Source organism: Colias croceus, chromosome 28 (assembly GCF_905220415.1).
Source record: "Colias croceus chromosome 28, ilColCroc2.1".
NCBI lineage: Eukaryota > Metazoa > Arthropoda > Insecta > Lepidoptera > Pieridae > Colias > Colias croceus.
This window is the reverse complement of record NC_059564.1, coordinates 4,182,462-4,205,665: the sequence shown is the minus strand read 5'-3', so window position 1 is coordinate 4,205,665 and position 23,204 is coordinate 4,182,462. Positions and strand designations below refer to the sequence as shown.

Sequence of the window (23,204 nt, the reverse complement as noted above, 5' to 3'; positions counted from 1 at the left end):
AAATGGTAAATTGAAAGTGTCAGTGCCTAAAAACAGGCTTAATAGCAGGCAGTTGGTCCCTCAAGCAGGCACACCACCTCTTAGGGTTTCTCAACTTTGCAACCTTCATCACCCTCCGGGGAAGGATGCACTGCCGCATGCTATAGCGCCAAGGGAACGCCTCTCGGGGCTTATTACCTTTGCAACCTTCATCACCCTCCGGGGAAGGATGCACTGCCGCATGCTATAGCGCCAAGGGAACGCCTCTCGGGGCTTATTACCTTTGCAACCTTCATCACCCTCCGGGGAAGGATGCACTGGCGCACGCTGCAGCGCTACAGAAACGCCTCACAGGCTTAGCACTTTTGCAACCTCTATCACCCTCCGGGTAAGGATGCACTGGAGCACGCCGCAGCGCTACACGAACGCCCCACGGGCTTATTATTTTTGCAACCTCCATTACCCTCCGGGGATGGATGCAGTGGCGCACGCTGCAGCGGTACAGGACCGCCTCTCAGGTTTTTCATTTTGAAACCTTCATCACCCTCCGGGGTAGGATGCACTTACGCACGCTGTAGCGCCACAGGAACGCCTATCAAGGTTTGTCATCGTTGCAAATTTTATCATCCTCCGGGGAAGGATGTACTGACACACGCCACAGCGCTACAGGAACGCCTCTTAGGGCTAATCAACTTTGAAACCTTTGTCTCCCTCCGGGGAAGAATGAACTGCCGCACTTGTTAAAGATCTAGTTCAAAAACATCTTTTAAAAGCAAGTAAGTGTAAAAACAAGTATATCTACCAGCCGTATCCAATTCACAGGAAAGTCAAAGCATTGAATGAAAGGACCTTGGACCCAGTGTCAAAAAAGTTGGTATGGAAATTGAAATGTTTGCAGTAATAGCTTTCCTAACCTTGACAGTCGAGGTAGTAAGAAAAAATTTCATTCAAAGGCAGAACGAGATCTCTTTGACAAGAGTTATTAGTTTGAACGTTTGAACACTTCACAAGCTGTACAGCTAGGAAGCCGAATCCTCGCGCAATCGCGCCGGCTCCTAATGCAACGTGCTCGAACAGTCGACACAAACATTTCCAATCAGAGGGGAATTCTACAAATAAATTTTAATCACAGCTCAAACAGCTTACGTCATCTCAAGTAAGACAGACTTAAACCTAAACAACCGGCTCTATTGCCTCGAGTTCATTATAATACTACCCAAGTGGAAGAACCAGTCTTTGCACCCAGACCTCAAGAGCCGTGCTACTATCAGGATAAGTCTTCTCAATCGTTCACTGACAAACACGCACAGGTTCAGCACCAACTCATATACAGAACCTACAGCTGAAAGTCTGGCTCATTTTGGATAGATCAATCTGTTGTACACCTTGATGGACAGCTTAAAAAAATAGAAACATACATAGACTGCTGGTAACTACTGACCAGGCTATAAAAGGATGCTAAATGCTTAGCTAAATTATGTATAACTGACGGTTTAGTACACTATTCTTATACATAAAATCAGTCAGTTTGTATTAAAATAAAATTATATTAAAATTTCATCTGATCATTTAAGCAAACATTACCTCAGGGTATTTCCTTAGCTAGAACAAATCTTTCAAAATTACAAATCCGGAAGGCAAGGAAGATTATTCAAAAACTCTTATCGAAATAATTTTAAAATAAATCAGCATAATAATTATTTATCTATGTGATTAATAAAATAAACAAAAAATTGTTTGCATTTATTAACGCGCAGCTATGTGATTACTGTTATTATCTTTTGGACGTGTTCTCTATTTATTCCTGTTTACATTACAATTCAAAACAATGGGTCGATAGTGAAGACGCGTTTTAACCTCGCATTCCGCATTGGGCTCCAGAACATATTCTTCCACATACTAGCAATTATTATGTAAATATAAATCCAGTTTCAAGGCACATAAGAACGTTTCTTTGCATTTCCAATCCATAAGAGGTTCTCTGACTAATTTGTTTATTACTACACAGCATCCGGTGAGACCAGCTACAGCGGCTATCATAGGTGGCAGGGTAAAGCGAGCTGTTTTCGAGTCGAGGTCGAAATCTGGGTGATGTTACATAGTTATAGTAGCATCATCAATCTATTTGGAAAAATATCTAGTTAATGACATTCTTGCAAAAGTAAACTAGAGAGATGTTTATAAACATTATTATTTAGTATTTACATACAAATTTTTTAAAGAATATAATAAATTCGATCACAAGGTGGGATTCGAACCCCCGTGTTTCCGCCACATGGTGGAATTATTATTATATTATTGTCGTAGTGTATATAATGCTAATCAAAATAGAAGTCATTAGTAATCACAATCGAGATTTTTCAGCCTACTCAGGTTGAAAGGCATATACTGATTAAAATATTGACAAGATATAGGTACTTGTAGTATATTTATGGATGTATTATGTACCATGTATAAGGTATTGAGACAAATTTTCAATAATTATCAAAGTCATGATTTTATACATTAAGTATATACTTTGTTTATAGGATATTTATAACCTTTTTGGGGCATTACTCTATCACATTGTTGCGTTTTATTTATCAAGCCACCAGGAGATAACAAACAACTCTCTCATAATGGACTACGGACGTCAAACGGAACACATAATATAGAAATTTTACCTGAAAATAAAATTTGTATTATGTTTCCTAAGACGTCCGTAGTCCAGATAAGGTCTTCCTGGTGTTATTTTTGCACCAGTGCTACCGTATCATTTATGAGACGAACAATGAGGATATTTCTGGTGGCTTGCCGGAACTGTGGTGAGTTTTGTCCCCACTACTCGCGGCGCTGGCGGCGGTACCACGTGACGGGCTTAAAACTAGCACCATCTAGCGACTTCACGGGGAAAAAGGCGATGTACTCTCTCATAATGGACTACGGACGTCTTAGGAAACATAATACAAATTTTATTTTCAGGTAAAATTTCTATATTATGTTCGCCTTATAAACTTCAGAGTTTTCGTGGATTTAAAATAAATATTTTATGAAGTGGGAGGCTTAAGAGCGATAAAGGATATATTTACCGCGGTGGAACTGAGATGTTCTACCTAGGTAAAAAGTAGTTCGATTCGATGAGATCATAATGCGCATTGAAATCATTCAAAAATTTTATTAATTCCGATAGATGGCGCTATATTGAAAAAGAGTCATGTTTGACAATTAGTGCTAATTTATTTCACGCGGGCGATGTCGCGGGCGACAAACTAGTTAAAAAAATAAAGAAACAATAATTTAGTTCATTTTGAATAATATTTTTTCAACAAAACCTCATTAAATAAAATTTTCCGACCAACTGGAATGCACTAGCCTTCAAATAAAAAATAACCATCAAAATCTTTCACCGAGTCCAATCTTCTTAGATAACAACTTCAAAAAAAATACAGTCTAATTAAGAAGTCTTATTTTTAAAATCATGTCAAAATAGATGCATATAAGTCCCAAAACCCACCGTAAACCTATACACCTTCCCGAACTGTTCCGTTTGCGTGGACTCCACTATATCCCCCTTCTGCGAGCCGCGCTTCTCTAGCTTCCAATTCGCCGCGTTGACGACACGCCATGCGTGCGCCATGCTCTCGTCCGCTAGCCGCTTGTACTCGTCGATCTGTGAATGAAGGAATGAATGAAATTTAAAAAAAATGGAGGATTCAGCATAATTGAATTTGTTGACGTCGATCTGTGAACGAATGAATGAATAAATTAATGTAGTATTAGTATAGGTATTGTTGTAGTAGTAGAAATGTCTGGTGTTGTTTGTAACTATAAACTTATTTAAGAAGCTATTTATTGTTATTGTCTGTGAATGAGAGAATGAATGAACGAAATTAATTAAAAAAAATCTTTATTTTAAAAATGGTAGGTAATAGTTTTCGAAAGCGGTTTAATAATAACGATCTGTGAGCGAGTGAATGAAATGTTCATATACATTTGTAGAGCGATTAAATGGTGTCGGTGACTATTTTAAATGTGAATTGATTGATCATGTAGCGTTTTCCGCTTGTTAGTGTTAATTGAATGTCAGAGGGGCGAACGAGCGAATGAGATTGGAGTTAATTGAAAAAATGTGGTTATGCCTTAATGTATGAAGTAAATTATCGATGACGATCTGTGAACGATTGAATGAATAAACCATTCAATCAATTAAGGAAGGAATGATTAAATAAATGAACAATGAAACATAAATACTTTCGTTGGTATCAATTATGAATTAACAAATTAAATAATGAGGACGGAACGGAAAATTAATATAATTAGGATATTTTTTTTCTAATCTGTGGCGAAATAAATAATTCACCCTCAATTCAAAATCGCTTCAACACTTCCAGAGAAACTCACGAACAAACACAAACACATTACCAACTTACCGAAAGCCACTCGGCCTTAAACTCTTCATTCGTATCCTTATTAAATATATATTTCATCCAACTCGATATATTAAAACCGAACTTATTCCATTTATCCAATTTCTTCTCCAATTCTTCTTCGGTAGCAACATTTTCTAATTCGTTTAAATGTTCCTGTATCTCTGCCTCGTTTAGCGCGGCAGTTTCCATGGTAACTGACGCGGCCATTTTGATTTTTATGTCAACACTGATTTAACTATCTGTTACTTATAATGTTTTAAGAGTTACCTAAATGTACGATTATTGATAATTAATTTAGATTTCAAAGCCGCCTAGTATATTTATGAAATGACTTAGATCGAGACGTTTTGTTTACTTGTAAATTCGGATAAAAATTAAAACCTACGACGTTACGTATTTGATGTAAATTTTTACATTTCTCGTTTTATTAAAAAATATATTGTTGTGTTACTCATTAGGTATAGGTAGTACTTTCAATATCAGTTTAAATCTTTTTGATATCTGTAATAGTTACGGAATAAACGCCTGTGCACACTTAACGATAACACTCTGTATAGTTTTAAGTTTTGACTTATAGGCTATAAGCCTAAAGGTTATATACTAAGCAATATACCAAGGAGATTTAAAATCTTTAAACTATTGGTCCGGGAGCCAGAAGCAGATTTTATGACCAAGTTCCTCTCAAGCGGTAATTAGTAAAATGCATCAAAGTATAGTATTATGAAGCCTCGTGAACGTCAGCTGGAGCTCGGTTGGGGGGGTGAGCGGTTGTAGCCTCCCACGCACGTAAGAAAAAAAAGTATATTCATTCATTTCCTCTCAGCTAAAAATTTGTCAAATTGTAGCTAACCCAATATCTCAACGAAAAATAATAATCAGCTGGTTACAGCATGGTGTATTATGCGTCAGCTGGTGTCTCGAATATAATGAGACATTAACAAAATCATCGAGATACGTGGAATTCCATCAACAGAAGTCCCCGTAAAAGATAAGTAATAACTTTATTAATTATATATTATACTATTATTTTTTTAATAAATAAAGTTAACTAATGTTTTTAGTGGGTTATTTCATATTTGTTACACTTTTAGGTAGTTATGTGAATTTGATGATATGATAGTTATTTTTACAGTACTCCAAAAGTGATAATGCGCATAGAAATCTTCATCACAGTTCGGTAACTGTCATATTCCCGGAGCGTCCGAAGATGATATGTATATAGAGTGGTTAAATGCATTTTCTTCATGCATAATTTAGTAAAATTTGTTGAGGCAAATGAAATACATTTTGGAAATACGACAATTAGCGAAGATTTGCATGCGCATTATTAATTTTGGAGTACTGTAAATGCAGTTTATAATATTTGTAAAAACATGTTTACCGATGTGGCTGAATGTACGTAGTGTAATCATGTGCACAACTAACCACCTCCAAGTACCTTATTAGGTACTGTCTATATTATGCTAGCGTGTGTTGCTTGAATATTTAAAAATAACGATAATAATTAAAGATACGTCATTTCATCTCAGATGAAAATTTGTGTGCTGATTGTTAATATACTGATGCGATAAATAAAAAAAAATCAGCTAGCAATAATTCGAGGAAAACCTAGTCAGTTGATGCATATAAATTGGCAATAGATGCTTCTGTCTAACTACTATGTAATAACTTTCAAAGTACCAGCTGACGGTTTTTCCACCCAGATACAGCCAGCTGACCTATATATATATCCACAGTTACATATAAGCTATCATCAGGTAAATTTTAGTTTGAGAGGAAATCACGGAAAATAATTTTATTTTTTTCATGTTCGAGACACCAGCTGACGTATAATACACCATGTTGTAACCAGCTGATTATTTATTTTCGTTGAGATATTGGGTTAGCTACAATTTGACAAATTTATAGCTGAGAGGAAATGAATGAATGTATTTTTTTTTTGCTACGTGCGTGGGAGGCTACAACCGCTCACCCCCCCAACCGAGCGCCAGCTGACGTTCACGAGGCTTTATAATACTATACTCTGATGCGTCTGACGAATTATCTCTTGAGAGGAAATAATTAACCAAATTTGCACCTGGCTCCCTAACCATATCTAATTTCAACATGATTTGAGTTCGAGACTGTGCCGCGCGTTGATTACCTATATTGTCCTTCTGTTTAAAACGTTTCAAGTATGTACCTATATTATTTTGGTTGAATTATTCCTACTTAAAATGCAGGCAGGAAACAATAATTTTAATGCGGTGTAGAATACAAGACTGATTTATTTACTAAGGATTAAATAAAAAATATAGTGGAAAACCAATTGATTCCTTATAAATAATTATCAGTGATATATTGAACTAACTGCACCCGCGGTTTCACCCGCGTGGCTCCGCTTCTGTAGGTCTTAGCGTGATAATATATAAATGGGCTATCTAACACCGAAAGAATTTTTCAAATCGGACCTGTAGTTCCTGAGATTAGCGCGTTCAAACAAACAAACAAATTCAACAGCTTTATAATAATAGTAAAGATTTAAAGTTTAGACGATAATAAAGAAGAATGATATTTAGATAGGTACAACATAATGCAAATATGCGGTTAACCAACATCTCGTATACCTATATATTTGAAATTCAATCATTATTAGTAGATAAAAATAACACACATAAATGCATTATAAATAATAAATATTAATAAAAATACGTATATTAATAATTGATATTTGATATCTATAAGTAATTAATTATATATAAAATAAATAACGAAAGGAAAATCCTAATGTTTTTATAATTAAATTTACGATATTCTATTTCATTTTATTTTTAATTATTAAAATAACAGTATCTTATATTAGATATCTTTTTTAAGACCAAAATACCTGAGTCAACTAAATAAGAACGTAAAAATAATTATTCTTGATTCCACCACACAACTGCAGTTCAGAAGTAAACAAATCTCAGCCAGTCACAAAAACTATTAACAAAGTGAGGATATAAATTTATAAGGAATAGAAAAAAATCGATCACTAGGCGGGACTCGAACCTGTCTAAGGGACACACCGCGCGGTGAGATGGTTGTTAATCATCTCAATAGATGGCTCGCGGTGTGTCCCAGACACATAAAAACTGAAAAGAATAGAATAAACTTGATCGTTCTGGCGAGTCACGAGTGGCTGAGTTGGTCAGGCATCCGCCTCGGTTTGGCGCGAAATGATGAGGGTTCGACTTCCGCCTCGTGATCGAATTTTTTCTATGCTTTATAAATTTATATTTATTTTTATAAAGCATTTGAATGCCATTAAACCAAAAATATCAAATTCAACAAAGTGAGGTTAGTTGGGTCGGCAAGGCAAGGCAGAATCATTGCGAATGCGTTTCAACAAGGTTATAACGGAATCCTAAAAGACAAGTTGTATTCATTTCACACTATCTAATCCGGAACACTATTCGCGCGAACAATGTCAAAACTTATAGCTATTCTAATATTATAAAGCTGAAGAGTTTGTTTGTTTGTTTGAACGCGCTAATCTCAGGAACTACTGGTCCGATTTGAAAAATTATTTCGGTGTTAGATAGCCCATTTATCGAGGAAGGCTTTAGGCCAACTATCATCACGCAAGACCAACAGGAGCGGAGCAATTCGGGTGAAACCGCGGAGCACAGCTAGTATGTATATAGAATAGGCATTAAGTCCGAGGTATTACTGTATAGACATTGTAGATAATATTGGTTAGAAATAAACATTATAATTAGAAAACAAATAAGATACCAACACTCAGGTCATCTAGGGTTCGCAATTAGCATAGATTAGAACAAATTATTTATTATTCACGTTGAGAAAAATACAATTTGCTATATTCTTCAATGAGACTAATTTACACTTGACCTAAATATATTCAACTAGTCACTTCCCCGGTTTCATTCGAGATAAAACAAAATCAACAAGTAAATAAAAATAATTTAAAAACAGATTTATTGTATTGTCACTTATCTATACTTCTATACTAATATTATAAAGCTAAAGAGTTTGTTTGTTTGTTTGAACGCGCTAATCTCAGGAACTACTGGTCCGATTTGGAAAATTCTTTCGGTGTTAGATAGCCCATTTATCGGGGAAGGTTATAGGCTATATATAATCACGCTAAGACCAATAGGAGCGGAGCACTGCGGGGCACAGCTAGTCCTTGATAAGTGTACAAAGTTTTAAATCTGACCATTTAAAGTGGGTCAAAATCGAGTCTAAAGGAGTTGGTAAAGTTAATGAAAATAAAGTATATGTAACTCAGGAACAATGTAGCTTTTCACTTTTTGAGGAAAAGATAAAGTAGTTTTCGAGTTTGATCATTACAAACTTACAAACTGCCTTTTTAATATACAAGCCACTCGGCCGCGCTTCGCTTGACATGGGATAAAAAATAATACCGTATATTATATAGTAAAGTTAATAAGATTATTAAAAGTAAAAGAATTATTAAAATCGATCCAGTAGTTTTTGAGTTATATCGTAAAACAAACAAACAAACAAAATATTTCCTCTTTATGATATTATTGTAGATAACGTGTAGATAAGTCTTTCTGAAATTATTTGAGGTTCGAGATCGACGCCCTTAAGGTTGATGACCTCAAGGTCATTGCACTCATGTAGTGAGTTATTTAAACCTTTTGGGAACGACCCATATTCGTTGACAAAATTATTATTATCCATACTTTATTTATAAAAGATTTATTCCGGTTGTAAAAGCTTCACGCTAAATAAATAGCTACGATATTTGTGCGTTTTCATCAAAATCCGTTTAGCCGTTTCGACGTGATTTAGCAACAAACATGACACATTAGCATAGTGTGTATTATCTGTGATTCGTACTTTAATATCAGTACGAATATAATGATAAAAAATACATTGGCTATTTCATAACTTTCTTAGACAGCATAATTTTATTTTTATTTTAGTAACCATCAATTTGAACCTGTGATTTCAAAAACTAATGTCTAGTAAAACATATTATGTATTTCAAATATTCTAACTAACAAGTATAATGCACACAATATGCATGTTTGTCATCTAATTTCTACGTTACTATCGTACCGACCGTGACCTTTACTTCTTATCTATCAAGAGATTCGAACAAAGGGCTTGTTTAGTAAGTACCTATACAAATAATTGAGTCATGCGACGTTTAAATGCAATACGCATATCTAAGGGGCCATCCAATAATCACGTGATGTTTTTTTGGTGTTTTTTTGATCCCCCCTACCCCTTGGTGAATTGGTGATACGTGGTGAGGTTTAAGACTACTCCTCCCCCCTATATAACGTGTATTTTTTCGTACCTGCAAAGAATCAATTTTTTATTTATAAAAAAATACTGGTATAAGTATCATCTAATTTTATTTTTAAGACTACTATAGTAAACGTTCGGAGGTAGACAGAAAGATTGCAGTTTGTTTTTGAATGACATAAAAGAAATGCGAAAAAGTTGTACGCGTTTGACTAAAAATAAATAGATGTAACGCCGCTTTTCGGTTGAGTATCGCGCGTTTGCCGAAAAAATAAATACACGTGATATATTACTTTACCCCCCCTCCCCCTTGTGATATTTCGTGATGTTTTGATGGACCCCTCCCCCCCCCCCCTTTCGAGCTTCACGTGATTAATGGACAGCCCCTAAGTATTTACATATAGCCTAGCCGCTTTGCCAGTAAAAGTAAAAAAAAAATAAAGCCTATTTCACTTATAAATAATGTAGGTAGCTTTCTATTATTGGTAAAATGAAAAATCATTAAAATCAGTCGAGTATTTTTTGAGCCTATTCTAGATACAAGCAAAAAAATCTTTCCTCTTTTTAGTTAGTGTAGACTAGCTGTGCCGCGTGGTTTCACCCGCGGCCTCGCGATTAAGTATTACTAATTATATTATATATAGCTCATGTGTTATCCTGATAACCTATGTTACTGTAAAGTTTCATCCAAATCCGTGCAGCAGTTTTTTCGTCAAAGAGTATTAAACATACCTACATACATCCTTCCACAATCATTTTCGCATTTATTTAATAATATCGGTATTTGTAGAATTAATATTTTTTAATTAAATAATTATCCAACGGATGTTGGACATAGATAATAATTAATAATGGATAACATTATCTATGTACCTACTTACTAATATTATAAAGCTGAAGAGTTTGTTTGTTTGTATAAAAATCTCGGGAACTATTGGTCCGATTTGAAAAATTCTTTCGGTGTTAGATAGCCCATTTATCGACGAAGGTTATAGGTTGTATTTCATCACGCTACGGGCAACAGGAGTGGAGCCACGGGGGTGAAACCGCGCGGAGCAGCTAGTATGTACATATAGGCATTAGCGGAATATTACAAGCTAACGTTAAAATTAGAATATAATTGTTAATATTTTCCATAAAATAATTATAAATTACCATTGAATTACATTACTTTTCATTTCATAAAAAAGTAGGAAGTAAAAAATAGGTATGTATTCATCAAACTACTTCAAATTTCACGGACTTATCGGAAAAACTGTCAAAATTATATGGTACGGGAGCTACCAACGTTTTAAAAAAAGTCATTTTAGTATAGTTGGGTTTTTGATATGCTGTTTCTCTTGCTATTTCGGTTACAGTCCGGGCTGTCTGGCTGGCGGTAGTGGTTGTGTTTATTAGTGCGCATCTTATCTGCACAGGAAGATATACTTAACTTTAGTCATTTTTTAACGCGTAATTTTTAATCTTTTGCCTTTAGATAGATCCATCAGACATAATTTTTTTATTGCAAGACGTTTTATTCGTTGTTAAATGGGTGCCATACGCAATTTTTTATTTAAAATAATTAAAATGTCATCAAAATAAGTGAAATTACATCAACATGAGTCCGCTTAAAAGATAAGTAACTAATAACTTTATTACTTATATTATATTATCCTTTTTTAATACTTATATTAAATAATTAGTAAACTAATATTTTTAATAGGTGTTTTCATATTTATTACACTTTTGGGTATTAATATGAATTTGATGATATGTATTTGGTTTTTATCAAGTTTACATTTAACGTCCTATTTGAGGTTCGTTGGGAAAAGGAGGCACCATGGTAGATTGTTGCAAAAAAATTGTAAATAGTAAAATGAATATTATATATAGTATATGTAACACAGTGATTACTTATCCTTCACGGGGACATTATGTTGATGGAATTTCACTTATTTCGATGATATTTTAATTATTTTGAAATAAAAATTGCGTCTGGCACCTATTTAACAACGAAAAAAACGTCTTGCAATAAAAAATGTATGTCTAATGGATCTATCTAAAGGCAAAAGATTAAAAATTATGCGTTAAAAAATGACTTTAAATTAAGGATATTTTCCTGTGCAGATAAGATGCGCACTAATAAACGCAACCACTGCGGCCAGCCAGACAGCCCGGACTGTAACCGAAATAGCAAGAGGAACAGCATATCAAAGAACCAACTATACTAAAATGCTCACTTGTCAACGTTGCTACCTCCTAGAATAATAGATAATATTCAAAAGGTTTAAGATATTGTTCTTCATTGTTACACAATTCATGCTTTTTTATTGTGTAACAAAATATTTGAGATACACAAATAATAAACCTTTGTCCAATACCTACAAATAAAACGCTATTTAGCAATGAAAAATCGTAAAAAAAATAAAATATACATAAATACATACGGAATCTTCGTCATCATCATCAGTGATCACCATCACAAACAATCACTCTAAACAACACTTAAAAAATATAACTTTTTTATCTAAATTAACTTATTCGCAAACAAAACAACATTTTCCCTCCATTATGGACTAGCAACTATTTGCCGCCAATTCTAACGAAAAAACAATCGCTTACCCAGCCTCGAACTCAATTACCTATATTACATAAATAAATGCAAGCAGGCAATTATATTTTACGCAACGGCATTATAAATTCCACGCACGAAAAATTATTGCGCGTATACAATTTATTGAACACCAATTAGGTATATTAACAACTAAACGAACGACATCTCGATAAACAAAAAAAAAAAAATTCTAGAACGCAAAATAAATTTTCAAAATTCGAACAATCGAACAATTCGTTCCGAATCAAATTCTTTTAAAAATAAATAAATTCTAGAACGCGAATTGCATTTTCGAAAATCGAACACTGAGTTCGAAATTCAAATCATTTACCGTCGATATTTTAGAACCGAATACACGCGTGCTTCGCGCTCTCGCGTTTCAGAACTGAGTACTACGTTTATTGACTACACTTTACGAGTACACGTCGGTGCCAAAAAAAGGACAGATTATATTTTAGTGAATGTCTTTGTGCTTTTTTTCGTTTCAGAGGATTGAATGGAACTTTTGTGAAGCTTTATTAAATACGCAGTAACTATGTATTTAGTAATCTGTGCAATACTGAGAAGATGAGACATTATCTGATATTCTTTTCAATTGTATTGTTTCTCACTGCATTGTCCATGTAATTTTGAGCCATAGAATGATTACTAAGGTACTAATAAAGCATTAACTTTTTTTTTTGTATCATTATTTAAGGACTTAAATTAAATAATGAAAGATTTTAGCCGCACCATTAAATGTTGAGTAGCTTTCCAAAGGGTTTAAAATTTAAACATTTCTTAAATTATTTACTGAAAGTTGGGATGTCATGATAATCACGTTTTTCAGTTTATCATAATTGATATTTTATCAAATTAATAAGCATGCCATTTAATTTTGATTTCATTTTTTATTAATCTGCTATAATAGAAAATACATTAAGAAATTATTAAAAGGAATGATTAATCTAAATCTATAATTAATCTTATCTAAATTAGACACGTAATTTTTTGAACTGTAATCCTATTTATTTATGAACTAGCTTCCGCCCGCGACTCCGTCCGCGCGGAAAAATTAAGATTTATTTTTTTCTACGTACTTTTCCGGGATAAAAAGTATCCTATTTTATGCCCAGGATAATAAGGTATAATTATACCAAGTTTCATCGAAATCGAACCGTTACTTTTCACGTGATGCCTGAACATACAGACAGACAGACAGACAGACAGACAAAAATTTTTTTAATCACATATTTGAGTTTGGTATCGATCCAGTAACACCCCCTGCTATTTATTTTTTCAATATTTTCAATGTACAGAATTGACCCTTCTACAGATTTATTATATGTATAGATTATTTTTATTATTATTAATAATTCGCTGAATTATTCTCTAAACACCTAAGCAGATTATACATAATATAATATTTGATTACAGTCGTTGTTATGGCGAATTTCGATTAATAACCAGGTAGGTATAGGTGTAGTGAACTGAATTTTAGGCGCGATTTCACTCGAGGACAAATTACATGGTTTTGAAAAAAAGGTAGCTTTTGAAATGAAAATCCGTATTATAATATAGTAAAACGAAACAGACAGAAATATATAAATAAAGAACATGATATATAATTGTCGATGCATGTTAGGCTATCACGCGAAAACGTTCAAGTGCAAGCAAAAGCGTAGGCGCAGAGCTAGTTAAAAGTATAATATTTAAATGAACGAAGAAATGGCCCTTTTTAATTAAATCACTCAGAATTCACATATTCTGATAAAATCAACTTGGAACATTGAAAGAATGATTATACAAATCAAATTGATACATTTTGCGAGCTAAGCTATTGATTGATGTATATTATTAATTAATCTAACTTATCAGTTATATCTTGACGCAATTAATATATAAATATTGCAATATAACTGCAACAACAAAGTAATCGCGTGAATTATTATTCTTCGATGAGTTGACAAACTTAATTTAATCCACACATATTCAAGCATAATAATTCTAACATAACTAAAGTGAATTATAGACCGGATTCATGATTTCCTGGTAAATTTACTGATAGTGATTTACAGGTTTTGACCACAGATAATATAATACTATTTCAAACCGACTTCAAAAAAAAAGGAGCAGTTTCTCAATTCGGCCGGTATATTTTTTTGGCATACATTTCCAAATGTTATTTGTCATTAACTGATAAGCCACTATCTATTTCAAATCAATCAACTTTTAAATTGATAACTGTATTGTCATGTTAGGCATATCTCATAAGCATTGAAATCTATCCAATCTACCTGTATAAATTATTGTCTATATATTAAAAATCAATTACCAAATGTGTTGCTAAGCGCAAAACTCGAGAACGGCTGAACCGATTTCGTTATTTTTTTTTAATATTCCTTTAAGTATGAGGATAGTTCTTATGGTGAGAAAACGTAAACATATACCACGGGCGAAGTCGGAGCGGACCGCTAGTTGTATAATATATGTGATAGACCGCGATAGCAGCGAGTGAAGCGGAAAGAGTCTATTTTGCAATTGCAGCTGATTCTTGCTATATTTGAGATTAAAACATTTAAAAGCATAAAGTAATCGTAAGACGAAATTTAATTGTATGAAATAAAAATTCGACTGTTCCTTTAAAAAAAATTGACTGTGTTCCCATTTCATTGCACTGCACTGTACACGAGTATGAACTATGCACTCATCAGTAATCCATATTGGGGTTAATAAGGATCATTGCAATATTACAAACGTTTTACATGATGGATGTAATTATCGCATCAATAACTGTACCGCATTTTATGATAACTAGCTATGCACCGCGGTTTTGCGCAGATAAATTATTTTATTGGTTAAATATTAAAAGCTATTTATTTATTTATACAAATAAAGTATGCAGATAAACAAATGAGTAAAGAAAGAAATGTGAATTCACTTGTATGTTTGTATGTAACCGACTCTTTAGAATTTATTTTCACCCACTTTAAACCGACCGATTTAATTGAAATTTGTACACTTTTGTCTGTCTGTCTTCTTGTTTCGGCTAATTTCCGGAACGGCTAGACCAATTTTGAGGGGACTTCCACTGAGAGACAGGAACATAGTGAAAACTGACGTTCGCGGGTCCACCAACAACCACGGGAAGCAGCTAGTTATATAGAAGGTGACTGATCCCGATGACGTGCCCGATTTCGTCGCAAAGGAGTTGCATAAACTTCCTCCGGTGGGATTTGACCACGTCGATGTTACGAGGCTCCTTAAGGACATCACATTCCTTAAGGCGAGTCTGGCCGAGGTACACACCAAGTTGGAGGCTTCAGAGAAGACCATCTCCGATTTACGAGTCGAGTTAGCGTCATATCGCGATGCGCATGCAATATGTAGGTCACCCGTGCCGTCATATGTGAATGCACGTCGCGGAGCTCAAAATGCATGCGTCGGCATTTTAACTGCTGATGTTGATGTGTCGCCGACCGCCGATGACCCGAGTGATGCCCCGCGCCCCGCTCCCGTTACCTCTCCCCCGGAGAAGACATCGCATGTCACGTTGCCAGCTGCTCCTCAATGTGACTACGCCGCCGCAGCCTCAAAAATGACTGCGACCCCAAAATCATCAAAAGGAGTAAACGCACCCGTGCGGAAAAGTTTACCTTCAAAAACGAAGGACGTTGACGAGGATGGCTTCACAAAAGTCCAGAAGAAGAAGAAGTTGAATCGTCAGAACAAGTGCGGCACCGCAACGAAAGATCCAAACTTGCGGATGCGCGCAGAGGTGCCGACGACGCCGCTCTATGTGTCTCGTGTGCACTACTGTACCAAGACTGAAGACGTTGTCGAGTACTTGCATGCGAAGACAGGTTTGAGTCTGCGAGTGGAACGTCTGGAGTCTCGCCATAAAGTGAGCTTCAACTCCTTCGTGGTGAGAGTACCGACCGCCAAGCTGAGCGTCTACATGGACGAAGGGTTTTGGCCGCAGGGAGTTGTGTTTCGCCGCTTCCGCGGACGGATACCCGGCCCCCCGGAATCGCGTCACACGCCGAAGGCATAGCGTGTATTAATTTAGTATTTAAGTAGTTTTAAGTTCATATGGGCCGTAGTTTTTAAGTTATATTAAGACCTTTAACTGTAACTACATTTGTTGCCTGAAATAAAGAAATAAATAAAAAATAAAAAATAAATATAAATAAAGCATACAAATAAAACTAAAGAAAAAGAAAGTTTATTTTTCTTTCATAAACCTTATCTGTCAGATTTGTTACAATATCAAAGTACGTCACTATCCTCGATAAACACAATCAATCAACTATCGATAAATAGTAGCAAGGTCATCACTCATCACTATTATTATTTTTATTACTTTAAATTAAACTTTTTTTGAATTTGATTTTTTTTTAAATTAGATTTAATATACATAACTTATTTCACTCTGGAATAAATAATTTCACCGTATTTTTTAGATTTTCTACAAAAAATATTTATTTTTTCTTTTGTATAATATCAGAAGATAGATAGTAGATACCATAATTTTGTAATTATAAATCAAAATCGATTCACGAAGTTTGCGGTTGTGCAGTTAAAAACATAAAAAAATACTACATATTGCTTAAAAATTATAAAACAAAAATACAGTCAAATTAAGACTTTCTCCATTTTAGTTCGGACTGTGGATATATTAAAAATCTGTTTATTGTCTATATAATAGGAAAAATTATCAGTTATTATAAATAATAATTAATCTGGGATTAAATAAAACTTTAGATAATAAAACCGGGTCGTTAACTTACAATTGAAGATTACTTAATCATACAGAGATTTAATCACAGTTTAAGCCGATAAATGTGCCATAATATTATATTGATTACTAGCTGAGTCCCGTGGTTTTACCCGCATTGTTCCACTCTTATTCGTCTTATCATGATGATATAATAGCCTATAGCCTTCTTCGATAAATTGGCTATCTAACACTGAGAAATTTTTTTGAATTCGGGTAAAACCGGACAGCTAAAATTATTATATTAGTAAAAACCTCCATTGGACACATTTAAAAGTACATAGGCCATACTCACCAAAAAATACTTGAGAGGTGTCAAGGGACACACAGATGGAACGAAGGTTTCGTTTTAATTTTTTCCGGAACGAAGTTCCAAAAAAAGACCGAACCCCGTCCGGGGCTTGATCAAAAACGGTGGATATTTTTTAATTTGTTTCCCAGCTCCAGCACGTTGTAGCGTAAATCATTCTTAACGATTACACTATGTACAGTACTCCAAAAGTGATAATGCGCATAGAAATCTTCGTCCCTGTTCGGCAACTGTCATATTCCCGGAGCGTCCGAAGACGATATGTATATATATAGAGTGGTTAAATGCATTTTCTTCATGCATAATTTAGTAAAATTTGTTTAGTCAAATGAAATACACTTACGACAATAAGCGAAGATTTGCATGCGCATTATTAATATTGGAGTACTGTATATGGGCTGATATGATGTTATATTATGATGATGATGATGATGATGATGACACATTTTCATACAAAAAACCTTTATGAAAACCGTTACTAACATGATCCAGCGTCAATATAATTTACTAACCGGCGAACTGGTTACATCACCAAAAAAAGGCCGTGCACACGTGTCAGAAGTGAAACTTCTTTGGCAAGATTCAAAGATACCAAAATCGTCGCCTTCCGCCATGACGTGACGGCATTGCCATTACGCGACCTTGAAATATTACTATCAACGCGCCTATAGAAGTTTTACTTCAAAAAAATCCCTGATACCAAACCAAAAAAAACTCCCTATAAATGCTCTTATTATTATAAAAACTGAAAAAAAAACGCCGTGTGTCACTCGGGGACTGGGGCGGTTGCGCTATTGCATGCTATGCCTTCAAGCCACACCTCCGCCCGTCCCCGTGGGGAGCGTGAGGTTTTTTCGTTACGGAATTTCTCGATTCGGTCCCCGCGCTCAAGGCCCGCGATAGAAGCTATGCAATAGCTTAAAAAATCCTTATTATTATAAAAACTGTCACCAACCTGGTCCTGCGTCAATATAACTTGTTCCCCCGGGCGGCGAGGTCTCGGACTCGACTCCGGAGTCTCCACCGGTGAGAACCAGTTCACAGTGGAGCCCCCGTGCGTGGAGGCAGCCGGGCGAAGCAGGGGCGTACGCTCCGAGGCTCCGTGATGTACTATATGCATTAATTTTCAATTCAATTCCATTTATAAGTATATAGATGTAACTTTAAATTTGAAATTAAAGATTTTAACGTAATTTAAAAGCGATTTATTCATGATACTAGCTTTCCGCCCGCGGCTTCGCCCGCTTTGTCTAAAACATAATAAATTATATACTAAAACCTTCCTCTTGAATCACTCTATCTATTAAAAAAAAACCGCATCAAAATCCGTAGATTCAAGCATACATAGGGACATAGGGACAGAGAAAGCGAGTTTGTTTTAATCTATGTAGTGGTTATAACCATATATTATCCTGACGATTCGTCAAATTTGCATGCATATCATATAAAATCCATTAAAAATTTGAAAATTCAAGCCAAATTCTTCGGGAAAACGATAAAAAGTAATAAAAGCGGTTAATAATAGAATTTCAGAATACTTCCACACACGGCACGATCTGATCCCATACTAAGCTTTCGCTTGTGTTATGGAAACCAGATGGCTGATAAACATACATATATATGTACTAGCTGCTCCGCGCGGTTTCACCCCCGTGGCTCCACTCCTGTTGGTCGTAGCATGATGATATATAGCCTATTATAACCTTCCTCGATAAATAAAAGAATTTTTTAAATCGGACCAGTAATTCCCGAGATTAGCGCGTTCAAACAAACAAACAAACAAACTCTTCAGCTTTATAATATTAGTATAGATATAATTTTAAATAAATACTTATAAACACAATTAACACCCAGATACAGAGCAAACATCTATGTTTATTACACAAATATTTTCCCCGGGTGGGAATCGAACTTACGAGTTACGACCTCTGGCTTGGAAGGCAGGGCCACCAAGCCAACCGGTCAGTCGAATAATATCGAATAAGTAATCAGTTAAAAAAAATGTCAAATATTTCTTTTAGACCGTCTTTTTGTAGAATTTTGGAAAAAGACGAATTTTCGGCCTATTACAAAATGCAGACCGTTTGTAAACGGCAAGATTATACAATTTGCCTACGACATAGGCCTATATACCGGGTGTAATCGTTAAATGTGCACAGGCGATTATTCCGTAATTATTACAGATATAAAAAAAAAAAAAAACTTTAAACTGATATTGAAAATACTATAAATAATGAGTAAAATGACAATAATAACTTTTTTTTTAAATAAAACGAGAAATAACCAAAAAAATACATCGAACGCTCCCATACATTTAGTATGAAATATGTCTATTCCAAACATTTAATATGAAAGGTTTTGCTTTTTTATTTGATTTTGTGCTTTAATTACTTCGCAAATTTTAATGAAAGTTCATTAATGCCCGGTTCCTATATTTGAAAAACGATCCGTTTTAGTTACGAATAGTAGTATAATTAACCAAGCGTAAGCGAAAATCGTTCCTATAAAAAACGTCTCGTCAAGCAACTTACCGACGGCTTCCTACTGACGGATGGGAGGGTTACTATTAACGAACGGTAAGCATATTGTATGGAGAAGACAGTTTATCGCGTTCCTATAAATATTTTTAATGTCATTATGCTGTCAAAGTTACTATTCGTATAGCATTTTGTTTACCCGTCGATTTCGGGCGGTTAAATTCTTACTATTTCATTGTTTCCGCTTCAATATCGAAATGTGGAGTTCAGATAGTGATAGAGAAGTGTTTAATATTATATCGAATTTCGGAAGAAGATAGTGGGCGTGAAAGAGTATATATTATAGAGAAGGAGTGGATTTTTTTGCGACCCTGGATTCTCACGAATTTCAATTGAGATTTCGACTTGATAAAGAATCTGTTGAACAATTACTTCTTGAAATTTATCCAGACGTACGAATAAAAGGAGCCAGGTTAGTTTAATGGAGGCATTAATATTATACCAAACACGTCTAACCTTATTACATACCTAATTTATGTTGTCATTTCAGGAATCATGGGGTATCTCCATAACATCAATTACTGTTGACGCTGAGGTTCTATGCTTTAGGCACAATATCGATATCAGTGGCAGACCTATTTCCCTTGGTCACGGCATCACGCGTGAACGGGTGGACCGATTTCGATAATTATTTTTTTATAATGTTCCTTGAAGTACGAGGATGGTTATTATGGAAAGAAAACATAAACATGTACCAAGGGCGAAGCCGGGGCGGACCACTAGTATATATATGTGTCTATGTTTGCAATGTAGAAATCAATTTTTTAAACATTGTATTGTAAATAATAAAAAATAAATAAAAGTACATAATAAAATGGAATAAAAGTTTTATTTCTTTATAACTATGTTTAATTTTACATAGTAATATGTAACTACATAATATATGCCAAAGAACTGTCCTGTGATTCTTACGCGACAACCGTCCATCGATTATCATCTTCTATATTATATTCCTTAACGCTGTAATAGGCTCTCTGAACTAAATACATTTTTTACATAAGATTTACATTTAGCACTAACAAATTCTTTTTCTACCGTGTGTCTAGATATATTGCTTAATAATATACAAAAATTAATTAGTTAATGTGTGTTCAGTATTTCAAGGGCGAAGCCGGGGCGGACCACTAGTATATTTATATGTATGTCTATGTTTGCAATGTAGAAATCAATTTTTTAAACATTGTATTATAAATAATAAAAAATAAATAAAAGTACATAATAAAATGGAATAAAAGTTTTATTTCTTTATTACAGTTTAATTTTACATAGTAATATGTAACTACATAATATATGCCAAAGAACTGTCCTGTGATTCTTACACGACAACCCTCCATCAATTATCATCTTCTATATTATATTCCTTAACGCTGTAATAGGCTCTCTGAACTAAATACATTTTTTACATAAGATTTACATTTAGCACTACCTAACAAATTCTTTTTCTACCATATGTCTAGATATATTGCTTAATAATATACAAAAATTAATTAGTTATTGTGTGTTCAGTATTTCAATTATTGTGTGTTCAGTATTTCAATTATTTCTTCATAATATTTGTCCATCATCCTTATTATGTTTGAATTTTTTGGCTGAAAATAAAAAGTTTTCCTGGTAGGTATTTGACCAATTTTTGCATTAAATGTGTTGGTCAACGAAGTCCAACATTCATCCTTTAATTTATTCGTAGAAGCATTAGTCTCCTTACTGGTTAGGTATAATAATTGAGCAATCTCGTCTTTACTCATAGCCTTCTTCGATTTCTGTAACAGAAATATATGTTTGACTTTAAAAGTGTCCGAAGCAAAAAGTAAGCGGCAGACGATTTTAAAGAAGAAATATAAAGGCGTACTTACCGGCGTAATATCCATTTTTAATAAATATATAAACAGTCGTCGTTGTATTGTTATTCTTTAATTATAAAACTTGACAATGAATCATCAATCAACAATAAATGACAATAATTTGACAACTGACAAGCAAGGCACGCGTGCGCGAGAAAAACGTTCCGTTTTTGCTTTCTGTGTAACGCATTAGGTTGTTTAGAAGGAAAATTATCACGCAGATGTCTACAAATATATAGTTCTTTAGTATTAGTTCTTTATTAATAAGAAACTTTATTCTTAAAGTTTATAATTCGGCTGTATATTTAACTTATTTTGTCCTGAATTTTGTGTTATTTTAATTTCAATTTGGCTTATAACGAAACGCACATCTGTGAGTGAAGAGGGCTCGGTATTTTTATGACCAACGGATGTCCGTCGATAGCACGTCAAGAAATAAAATTGTGGAACGGTAATAACGACTCGTAGTTAGTTCTAGAAAAACGGATAGTAGCTTTGATACTATGACGATCCGTTGAATATAGGAACCGGGCATAAGAAACTATAAATAGAGCTCGATGTGGAATACTATGGTATTCCAAAACGAGGATGTCATTTCGAACATTTGCTCTGAATACAAAATGTATGGGAAATAAAATGTATGTTTTCATATTTTAATATATATGTCTGTATCTATTTAAATAGTGATTATATTATGTATGTATATATGTGTATGTTTATGTATATTTGTATGCTTTATATAAATATCTATTTATATATAGATTCTTATTTATTTTATTTTTTTCTGTTTTTAGTGCACTTTGCCCTGTCTTTATTACTTTTGCACTGCGTCTCCTTGTCCACCAGGTTGTCTGGAAGAGATCGCTGTCTGAGCGATAAGACCGCCTGTTGTGCTCTTTTACTAACTAATGTATTGTGACTTTACTTGTAATTTTCTCTGTGGTGCACAATAAAGTATTTTTGTTTGTTTGTTATGGGAGCGTTTGATGTAGCATTTTTGGATATTTCTCGTTTGCGCACACTTAACGATTACACTCGGTATATCTATTAACTCACCTATAGCCTCCAATATCTGCTTCGCTTGCAACTCCTGCGGAAGCACTCTAAAGTCCTGGAACCAAGCTTCACTCCAAGATAACGTGAACGATGTGAGAATTAGAAACACTTGGTACACTGGCTGTGCGGCGTCTGGCCACTGGAAAGCGAAAAAATAACAAAAAATTGAAAAAAACAAAATATTTTTTGTGTATTTTTTGTTAGTTTGAAGCGTTTTTTGTGTTTATTTGTTTGATGTTTTCATTTTGATGTTGTTCCAAACTGTTTATTATGCTTGTAATTCTTTTACTGTACTAACATATAACAGTGAAAAAAGTATCTACTTGTCGTTTGGCAAAAGTATATAATAGTCTATTTTACGTTATAAATAATATTAAATAGTAGCGTTTTGATTTAAAATATTTGAACTCGACTGGCGGGACTCGAACCCGCATCCTTTCGAATTTTTTCTATTC

The 23,204-nt window shown here is 34.3% G+C and overlaps 1 protein-coding gene across 1 annotated transcript in view; it reads right to left on the bottom strand.

The window, feature by feature from the left end:
• The window catches only part of LOC123703994 (steroidogenic acute regulatory protein-like), a 32,749-nt gene that overhangs the window by 5,509 nt on the left and 4,036 nt on the right, over nt 1-23,204 (bottom strand). The window contains exons 6-8 of the mRNA XM_045652224.1: nt 22,750-22,888; nt 18,271-18,425; nt 3,473-3,628 (exon numbers count right to left, since the gene is read on the bottom strand). Coding sequence (XP_045508180.1) covers nt 3,473-3,628; nt 18,271-18,425; nt 22,750-22,888 — 450 coding nt within the window. The remainder of the gene's footprint in view (nt 1-3,472; nt 3,629-18,270; nt 18,426-22,749; nt 22,889-23,204) is intronic.